Raw genomic sequence first — 9,602 nt, 5'->3', positions numbered from 1 at the left:
CGGCGACCAATAGGGGAGCGGGGCGGGGCGCGGCGGGGCGCGGCGGCCAATAGGCGAGCGGGGCGGGGCGCGGCGCGGGCGGTGGAGGGAAGATGGCGGCGGCGGGCCGGTGGCGGGCCGGGCTGGCGCTGCTGGCGGTGGCGCTGGGGCTGGGCGGGCCGCGGGCTGAGCAGACGGAGGAGCACCTCAAGCGTGAGCACTCGCTCTCCAAACCCTACCAGGGTGAGTGGGGCGGGGGCGCGGCGAGGGGAGGGGGGCAGCCGGTGCTCGGTTACCGGCGCCCGGTACCGACGGTACGTGTGGGCCGCAGGTGTGGGCTCGGCCAGCTCGGGGCTGTGGGACCTGCTGGGCAACGCCATGGTCATGACCCAGTACATCCGCCTCACCCCCGACGTGCAGAGCAAGCAGGGAGCCGTCTGGAACCGAGTGGTGAGCCCGGGGGCGCCGGGGGTGGGGGATGGGGGGCACCGGGGGTTGGGGGGGGTCGGGACAGCGGGGTGCCCCCTGTAGGGGTGGGTTGCGGGGGGGGGGGGGAGCGGGTTTGAGACAGGTTGGGGAGGGGGGAGTGAGATTTGGGGGCTTGGAGTGAGTATGGGGGGCTGGGGGGCACCGGGGTGGGGGGCTGAAGGGGAGGGTCGGGACACTGGGGTGCCCCCTGTGGGGGTGGGATGGGGTGGGGGGGAGCATATTTGAGACAAGTTGGGGTGAGGGGAGTGAGATTTGAGGGTTTCGGGTGATTGGGGGGGGGCTGGGGGCCGGGGGAAGGGCGTTTGGGTTGGGGGGGGGGGCGTCAGGGGGGCTGGGGCAGATGAGGGAGCGCGGGGGTCCAGGCCAGCAGGTATGGGGGGTTTGGGGGGCTGTGGGGACGCAGAGGGTGTTTGAATTGGGGGGCTGGGGGAGTGTGGGCCAAGGTGGCGGTGGGAGGAACTGGGGGGGGGGCTGTGGGGGCCACAGGGCGAGGGGGAGGGGTGTTGAGTGGGGCAGAGGTGGGCTGCAGGGCTTGGAGCTGGGGGGGCTTTGGGCTGGGGGTACCAGCAGCACTTTGGCTTTCGGTCTTTGGCCCGGTGATGGCTGCGGGGGCCGAGTCCCCCACAGGTGAATTTGGGGTGCTGCACTGAGCAGCTCGGGGTCCCTGGGGGGGCCGCCGGGACGCACCCGCTGCCCCCTTCGCCAGCTCGGGGTCCCTGGGGGGGCCGCCGGGACGCACCCGCTGCCCCCTTCGCCAGTTCGAGGTCCCTGGGGGGGCCGCCGGGACGCACCCGCTGCCCCCTTCGCCAGCTCGGGGTCCCTGGGGGGGCCGCCGGGACGCACCCGCTGCCCCCTTCGCCAGCTCGGGGTCCCTGGGGGGGCCGCCGGGACGCACCCGCTGCCCCCTTCGCCAGCTCGGGGTCCCTGGGGGGGCCGCCGGGACGCACCCGCTGCCCCCTTCGCCAGCTCGGGGTCCCTGGGGGGGCCGCCGGGACGCACCCGCTGCCCCCTTCGCCAGCTCGGGGTCCCTGGGGGGGCCGCCGGGACGCACCCGCTGCCCCCTTCGCCAGCTCGGGGTCCCTGGGGGGGCCGCCGGGACGCACCCGCTGCCCCCTTCGCCAGCTCGGGGTCCCTGGGGGGGCCGCCGGGACGCACCCGCTGCCCCCTTCGCCAGCTCGGGGTCCCTGGGGGGGCCGCCGGGACGCACCCGCTGCCCCCTTCGCCAGCTCGGGGTCCCTGGGGGGGCCGCCGGGACGCACCCGCTGCCCCCTTCGCCAGCTCGGGGTCCCTGGGGGAGCCGCCGGGACGCACCCGCTGCCCCCTTCGCCAGCTCGGGGTCCCTGGGGGGGCCGCCGGGACGCACCCGCTGCCCCCTTCGCCAGCTTGGCCAAGGCGTTGCGTTCCCTTCGCCAGCCTTTTCCCCGCCAGGCAGCAAAGCTCCCGTTAATACCTCGAGAATTCCCCCTGAATTTCCATTTGGGGTTGAAAATGGGGGTGTGTGTGTTGTGCCCCAGCATCCAGCCTGCTCCGCAGTGGTTTGAAAGATGCCCTACAAGACCAGAAACTATCCCTCCCACTCAATTTTTATTTTAATAATATAGGAAGGGAGTTACGTTGGGTGGGTTTTGGGTTTTTTTTGGTTTTGTTTTGGTTTGTTTTTTTTTTTTCCTCGGGTTTACGGCTCCCACAAAATGTGGGTGCCAGGCGAAGCCGCCAGCCGGCTTCACGGCGTCGTGTGAGCAAATCTGTTATAAGCTTATCGTGCTGTGTGCCCGTTAGCGCAGGGAATTTGTTAATAGCTCAAGAAATAATTGGCTCATCAGCAATTAGGAGCTGCTTCTCGGCCTTTCCTGCCTTTCCCCCCCCCCCCCCCCCCCCCCCGGGTGTGAGTTATCGATTTAGCTGGGTTTGCTGTTGCCTCAGAATAGCGGGAGATGGGGGTCGGTTCCTCAGCTTTTTATAGCCTTGGGTAACGAGCCATTCCCTTGGTTTAATGGTGTCCCTTGGGATTAATTATTTTTGCTCGGATCCATAATATAGGGCAGCAGGGGGAACGGGGGGCCGGTCTCTGGTGTGACAGCATGTGGAGCTGCTGCGATGGGCAGAGGACGGCGCAGCCAGCTGCGGTGGTCCACCCCTGCCAGCCCCTCAGCCTCAGGGGCAGGGAAGCGGTGGGTGCCGGCCCGAGGGCCGCCCTCAATTTCACATCCACGCTCCTTCTCTTGCAGCCGTGTTACCTGCGAGACTGGGAGATGCAGGTGCATTTTAAAATCCACGGGCAAGGCAAGAAAAACCTGAACGGAGACGGTTTTGCCATCTGGTACACCAAAGATCGCATGCAGCCAGGTACAGCGCCAGCAGAGGCTGGGGACTTGCAGCGTTTTGGGGCCTTAGGGCTGGTTTTCTTCTACCCTGGGAGGCAAAGAAGGGGTGACAACCGTGGGTGAGGCTGTCTCTGAGCTTTGGCACCCTGGGTTGGGGTTTCTGGGGGTCCTGGGGGGCTGGACTCAGCTTGGGGGTGGGCAGCGTGGGGAGTATTCCCACACAGGGGAAGTGTGGGGCTTCCTGCACCCGGAGTCACCTCCTTCAACAGCGGAGTGCGGAGGAAGCTTCATCCTTGCCCAGCACAGGGCAGGGGGTTTAATCTGACCCTCTGATCCCCCTCCCTGCCTGGGGAGGGTCTCCGTGCTCAATTCACTGCTTGAGGGCTGCCTCGTTACCTGATACAGAGCGCAAAGCAAAGGGACGGGTAACAAACCCTTTGCAACGCCTGCCTGGCCTTGCCGCCCTGATTCAGAGCCTTTCCTTCCTTCTAGGGCCTGTCTTTGGAAGCAAGGACAATTTCCTGGGCCTGGGAGTGTTCGTGGACACCTACCCCAACGAGGAAAAGCAGCAGGAGGTGAGTTCAAAGGATAAACGGGACCGTGCTGCTTGCCACAACCGCGGTTACGGCTCCCGGTACCGTGGTTACGGCTCCCGGTGCCGCGAGTGCAGCTCGTCGTTGGCAGGGCGCGATTTTTTTTGAGCTCTTAAATCAGAGACCAGATGCTGCTCCGCTTCCTCTCCGTCGCCTTTCCCTGCTGCGCTCTGCCTAGTCGGTTTCCCTTCCTAGTGAGGCGGTAACTCTTCAGCGGCGTGAAAAGCCGTAGGAAAAGGTAGTTTTGTGGTCGGTTTTACCCAGAGAAAAGGCTTTCGGGGCAGGAGAAAACTAGCTGATGGCACCACCCCTGCCTTGTGAGCTGCTGTGCTCTGGAGGCTGCCGGCTGGTAGTGGTCAAGGTGAAGCTGTAATAAGAGCGTGGTCTTTGTAGACCTTGAGTAGAGCAGTACCCGAGCTGCCAGCCCAGCCCTGCCTGCATGACAGGGCTCTTCCGTAGCCGCCGGTTGGCGGGAGGCTTTCCCCGCTCTCGGGGTGCAGCGTGACTGCGCTCTGCCTCTTTGCAAGGTGCCTGTCGAAGGACCTTTGTGTTCCTGTTGCATCTGCTGTTCATTTGAGGGTTGGTTGGCACCTGTCCTTGCGGAGAGGGGAGTGCAGAAGCAGTTAAAATCAGGCCCTTCCCCCCCCCCCCCGCCGCTGGCATCTCTTTCAATGCTCCAAAACCAAAGCTCTGGGACCTTTTTTTCATTCTAGTTTCCCTGAAAATCTAGGCCCTGTTTTACCCCCAGACCTCGGTGCAAACCCTGCTGCCCCACGGGACGCTCTTCATCCCAGGGAGGGAGACAGGAGGGTGCAGTTGGGATGTGCTCTGACCTCAGACCGGCTGAGTAAACGTTGAGTAACCACCAGCTTTTGCTCAAACACGCAAAGCAGCCGGCTCCGGCGCAGGGGTGGACTTTGTGCCGGTTAAAGCCTTTCTGAGCCGCCTGGGGCTGTGTTACCGGCAGCGCTTGGGGATTAGCGCAGGGTTGGGTGGATCCCCTTGATTTTCGGGGTGGCAGCTCTGCTATTCTGGGGTAAAGGGATGCGCAACAAGTTTTGTTTACAAAAAATAATCAGTGGAATGTGGGTGGCCGGCTTCCTGGCGTGGTCTGCAGCCAGAAGTGCCTGCCCTCCCTCCGGTCAAGCACTGAGCGAGGGAAGAGATGGAGAAAAGCAGATCGGCCAGTTGTTGTCGTGGCTTCTGAGTTCATAGCGGCTTTCTCTCGCTTTTAAAAGGCTAAAAAAAGCGTCTTATTCCTGAGGGAAGAGGGGCAGGATAGTTGTGGCTCCCTGGGAAGCTGTGTTGGCCGATGTGTCCCTGTTGGGGCGCTGGCTATGGCGATGCTCGACGTGGCTTTTGCCCGCCGGCACCGTTTCCTCGCTGTGTGTCCTGGGATTCGGCACCGAACGCCTGAACTCCTCTCTGCTTTAGCCTCCGCTAAGCCGATAACGCACTGAGCTCTCTAGGGATGAAGTTTCCAGGTTGCAGGTTAATACTAAACCCTGGTCTGTGACCGTCTTTTGCTTCTGTGCTCTTTCTTGCTTTGCGCTAACCCCGGACTCAGGCTCAGAAGAGGAGGTACAGCCCGGGAAATCAGGTACTTGCTCTTGTTGACCTACCTGTTCCCAAGCGGTGGGGTTTCACCTTGGCTCACAGTTGAGGAATTCTCTCCTCTGAGTTCTAGAAATCCCTGCGTGAGCTGGCAGAGGCTGCATGGAAACCGGCTGTCCTCCCCCCTGGATATCTGGGAGCTGAGGCTGAGCCTGAGGAAGGCTGGGGGTGGAGTGGGGTCGTGCTGGTGTCTTGTTGAGGCAGAGTTTTGGGGGGATGAAGGAGTTTAGGGTCCATAGAGCTGTCACAACTCTTGGCCCTGGAAGCCAAGGAAGCAAGGAGGAGCAGGATCTGACCCCCAGCCTTGCCCCCCCTCCCTCGCAGCGTGTCTTCCCCTACATCTCGGCCATGGTGAACAACGGTTCTCTCACCTACGACCACGACCGGGATGGGCGACCGACGGAGCTGGGGGGCTGCACGGCCATGGTGCGCAACCTCAACCACGACACCTTCCTGGTGATCCGCTACGTCAAGAGGAGACTGACGGTGAGCGCTGCCTGCCGGGGCGGAGCGGGCAGCGGGGCCGGGGGGGGTCTAGGGGAGCCTGAGGGAGCTGCTTCTTTTTCAGGTGTTGATCGATATCGACGGTAAGCACGAGTGGAGAGACTGCATTGACGTGCCGGGTGTGCGCTTGCCCCGTGGGTACTACTTTGGGACTTCATCTGTCACCGGAGACCTGTCAGGTACTGCCCTGGGGTCCCCAGCCTTGTTTCCCAAGTGGTCCTGGCAGCTCCTGTGCAGCTTTGGGTGTCTGGAGGTGCAGCTTGGCACCTGGTGGGGCTTCCAGAAGCACGTGAGGACCTTTCCATGCTTTAAGCATCCTTGAGCTGTGAATGGGAGCCTTGGTTTTTATCTTGCAGCAGCTCCTGAGGAGCCCAAAGCCCTGTCTGGGCACGTCGCTCCCCTGAGCGCTTTAGGCAGTGCTTCCCTCTTTCCTTGAGCTCCCCGCGGAGCCACGGCCCGACCTCAGCCAGCCCCTCAACGACACAGTGGCCAAGCAGCTGTACTGGCTCAGCCGGAGGCTCTCTCTCCAAAACACGTGCCGTGGGAGGAGTGAAAACGGGATGAGCACTGAAAAAATCTCCTGTGCCACAGCCCGTGGTGCCTGGCTTAGCCCCCAGGGCAGCGCTGGAAGGAGCTGCCTTCGCTGCAGACGCCTCGGGCGTTACGGCCAAGCCAGGATGCTCGCTCCTGCTCGCTCTCCGGGCCATGTTGTGGGTCTGTTTTGCTTTGAATTTTCGGAGCCCCAGAGCTAAATTGCCTGTTAGCGAGGTCGGGAGCAGCCAGGCGTGCCTGGAAACGGTGCTGCAGACATGGGCCAACGTAAATCGGGTTTTGTAGAGAGCTAAAGCTAAAGCCTCCTGCCTTCCTCAGCGCAGCGCTTCCCTCCCGCCGCTGGTGGAAGCGCTGTGAGACCTGACGCTACCCCCCTGCGCCTCTTTCGGCGGCTTTGAAGCCCGATTTGGGTCGTGCCTCGACAAAAGCGCGTTGATGGCCGGTGTCTGGGCCTGTTGTTGGCTCCACCACCAGTTCCTTTTCCCCCTCAGATCTCCGCCCAGCGCCTGGGGAGCGGGCAGGCTGGTGTGGAGCGCTCGCCTGGTCCCACTAATAACTCCCCCATCACGAGCAAAGGAAGCAGGGCCACGTGAGGCCGATGCGAACGCGTTCCCTTTGGGTGGCCGAGTGGTTTCGAGTCAGATGACCTCCTGGTTTGGGCTGTTTTTCAGTTTAAGTAGCTTAGAGGTGCCTGTTGGCAGAGGGCCCCGCGCTAGGGCGCAGCTTTCAGCCCAGCGCAGACCCTGCCCTGCGGAGGTGAGTTTTCCCCCCTCGGAAAGTCAGAGCCGGCACCTTTGCCCCGAGTGATAACATCCCGCGGTGCTGCCTGCGGCACTCAAATCCTTGGCTGGAGCCATATTTTTAGCGGTGACACCCCAGGACACGTTTCTCCTCTGCTTCCAGACAACCACGACATCATTTCGTTGAAGCTTTACCAGCTGACGGTGGAGCGGACGCCGGAGGAGGAGAAGCGGGACAGAGAGGTGTATCTGCCGGTCGTGGACAACCTGAAGCTGCCGGGAAGTGAGTAGGAGCCACCAGCCTTTCCCTGGGGAAGGTGGGACTGGTGGGGATCTGGGGGAGGGGGTGGTTTGTAAGGGTCGTGGAGGTGTGGTGCATGTGGAACAGAAACCCATGTTGCCAGCAAACCAGCTGAATGAGCTGGAATCGGGAGGTCCGTGCCCTCTTCCTCGCGCCACCGGCTGTTGTCACCCCGTGTGGCACAGCCCAGCTCCGTTTGGGGTGGGCGCTCACCCTCGGAGAAGCGCTGCCTTCCCGGAGGACCCTGGCACACTGGGCTTAAGCCATGGTCGTGCCGTGACCAAAATAGGATGTGCTGCTCCACTGGAACCTTCTGGTGGTTTGAACCTCCAAGGTGGCATCTCCCATCCAGAAATCCCACCCCAGACGCGTCCGCAAGCCGCCTGCGCGCCCTGAGGTCTCGCGGCTGTAGCTTTTACGATGAGCCCAGCCTGAAAATTTTGGGAAGGCAAATCCTGGGGTGGCGTGAGGCTGGCAGGGCGTGCGTGGGGTTAGCGGTGTGTCGCTGTGGGGTGGTGCAGGTAAATCTCAGCTGGGTTTTGGGGCTCACGAGCTGGTTTTTTTTTTTCCCCCCGTGTGACACAGTGGAGGCACCGCTGGAGCCCATGAGCGGCCTGGCTCTCTTCTTAATCGTCTTCTTCTCCCTCGTTGCCATTGTTTTCGCCATCGTCATTGGAGTCATTATCTACAACAAGTGGCAGGAGCAGAGCAGGAAACACTTCTATTGACTTGGGACCCCCCCCGGGATGGCCCGTTGCTAGCCCTCGCTAGCCACATCCCGACTCCCACCCATCCCAGACTGGCCAGAGTGTGATGGACAGACCCTCACGGCAGGGACCCTTGTGTGTCCCCCCGAAAATCCCAGTGGGGATGGCCGCCGTTTCTTACCGGACTCCAGAACTCTGACGCCGCTCCTGGACCGGGAGCACGGCTGGACCGGGAGCTGAGCGCCGCAGGGATGGACCCTGCTGTCCCCCGAAGGAGCGTTGCTTTGTGAGTTGTTCAGGATGGGCTGTGCCGCGAGGCGCCGGCGGTGCTGAGCCGTCTCTCTGCCCGTACGGGCAGGAGTCACCACCTGGGCTGTGAAATCCCGGCGGAGAGGGATGCCAGCGAGCAACGAGCCTGCTTTCCTCACCCGACTGCCGGGATAACCTCCCGCAGCCTTACCGTAACCCTCGCAGCCCCTCGGCTCCAGCGATTTCATTTCCAGGAGGGATCTTTCCAAGCTGTTCATCCCGCTCCGGCTGTTTTTCCATCGCCTGCCCGAGGCTGGTTTGGGGGGCCAGGCTGCTTTTCTTTGTACTTTAAATCCCCCCCCCCCACCGCCCCGCAGCCCCTCTCTGTCCCGCTAGTCACCCAGGTTCAGTATTTTGGGGTGGGGGGACACTGATGGTGTTTTCTCCGTGGTGAGGTTGGGAACCTCGCTCCTTGGGGAGCAGCCGGCCCCCTCGGTGAAGCCACCCTGGGGGGCAGCCCCTCGCTGCAGCCCCCCCCTGCCCAAGTTTGGGGTGTAACGTTGGGTTTCCCCGTTTTAAAGAACCGTTTGCTGCTGCGTCTTGGGGCTCCGGCCCCTCTCCCCGCTCCGTGGGGCCGCTGCCGAGCATGCCGCCGCCTCCCCACGCCTCCCATCCCGGCGCGGCCGCCTGCACCGGTGCTGTTTGCATGTCGTGTCGTGGCTTTTGGCACCTTTTCCCCCTTGGTGCTCGCTGCATCCCGAGGACCCCTCCGAGGAGGAGCTGAGCCTCGGGGAGGGGGGGGGGGGATGGGGTGATTCCCCTGCCTCTCAGAGCTGGAGCTCCCGCTGCCTTTCAGGGACTCGTGGTTTATTCCTACCTCAGTGCTTCGGTCAATGATTTCGCTGCGGTTTTTCTTGCCGGTCATCGCAGCCACCTTCGCCCCGGGGACCCCAGTGGTCGCTCGCAAAGTGTGTGTGTGTGGGGGGGGGGGGACACGACACCCAGGAGAAGGGAGATGTTAGGTCACTTTGTCCCAGGGAAGTTTTAGTGGCTCTGGGGACTTTTAAGAAGGCAAATTTGCCACCCTGCCAGCTCCAGCGGTGGCAGCACCCTCCTCCACGGGGTCCCGGGGAGCTGTGTCCTTGCCCCGCAGCTTTCCAGGATGCTCGCACGCAGGACGGATCCCCGTGGGGGGCCCGGTGGTACCCAGCGTGGGGAGAAAACGTGGGGAGAAAAAGGATGGTGGTTTTTTTTTTTTTTTCAGCAGGATGCTGTCACCGGGGTAGGTGGGAGCTTTTTACAAAGTGCCCAACGGTCGTTGTGGTGTGCAAGGTCAGGGTTTTTTTTTTTTTCCTGGTGTTTTGCCTCTTTTTGCCTGATCACCAGGAGTGAAACGTGTGTGCCTCTCCCTGGAGCTGTAACTGGTGTCTCGGAATAAACATTGGTGTGTGTGTGTGACACGGCTGTGCTCCTTGTCACCGCCAGGTCCCCTGGCCGCAGCGTTTTCTCCCCAAATTGATGCTGTGGGTGCTGGGGGGGGGGGCGGGAGG

General features: G+C 62.6%; 1 protein-coding gene across 3 annotated transcripts; it reads left to right on the top strand.

Annotated features, from left to right (window-relative positions):
- Window positions 1-72: 72 nt before the first annotated feature.
- Window positions 73-9,512, top strand: LMAN2L (lectin, mannose binding 2 like). Of its 3 annotated transcripts, XM_037371737.1 has the most exons (10): window positions 73-222; window positions 311-429; window positions 2,697-2,814; window positions 3,285-3,367; window positions 4,953-4,985; window positions 5,324-5,485; window positions 5,568-5,682; window positions 6,959-7,078; window positions 7,682-7,833; window positions 7,880-9,512. In XM_037371737.1, exons 1-9 carry the CDS (start codon window positions 93-95, stop codon window positions 7,822-7,824), a joined length of 1,023 nt encoding a protein of 340 aa, XP_037227634.1. In that variant the 5' UTR covers window positions 73-92; the 3' UTR covers window positions 7,825-7,833; window positions 7,880-9,512. The 3 variants fall into 3 exon arrangements, with proteins under 3 accessions (XP_037227634.1, XP_037227633.1, XP_037227635.1); XM_037371736.1 differs by having other exon boundaries at window positions 7,682-9,512; XM_037371738.1 differs by lacking the exon at window positions 4,953-4,985 and having other exon boundaries at window positions 7,682-9,512.
- The last annotated feature ends 90 nt before the right edge of the window (window positions 9,513-9,602 follow it).

The sequence above is a fragment of the Falco rusticolus genome, chromosome 20 (genome assembly GCF_015220075.1).
Source record: "Falco rusticolus isolate bFalRus1 chromosome 20, bFalRus1.pri, whole genome shotgun sequence".
In the NCBI taxonomy this organism is placed as follows: Eukaryota; Metazoa; Chordata; class Aves; order Falconiformes; family Falconidae; genus Falco; species Falco rusticolus.
The sequence above is the reverse complement of the archived record's forward strand: the minus strand, read 5'-3'. Positions and strand labels throughout refer to the sequence as shown.

Bases quoted from the DNA above. Each gene is read 5' to 3' on its own strand.
- LMAN2L (XM_037371737.1), top strand. From the start codon at position 93: ATGGCGGCGGCGGGCCGGTGGCGGGCCGGGCTGGCGCTGCTGGCGGTG. The intron at 2,815-3,284 runs GTACAGCGCCAG...CCTTCCTTCTAG, and splicing joins CAAAGATCGCATGCAGCCAG to GGCCTGTCTTTGGAAGCAAG. The intron at 3,368-4,952 runs GTGAGTTCAAAG...CCCCGGACTCAG, and splicing joins ACGAGGAAAAGCAGCAGGAG to GCTCAGAAGAGGAGGTACAG.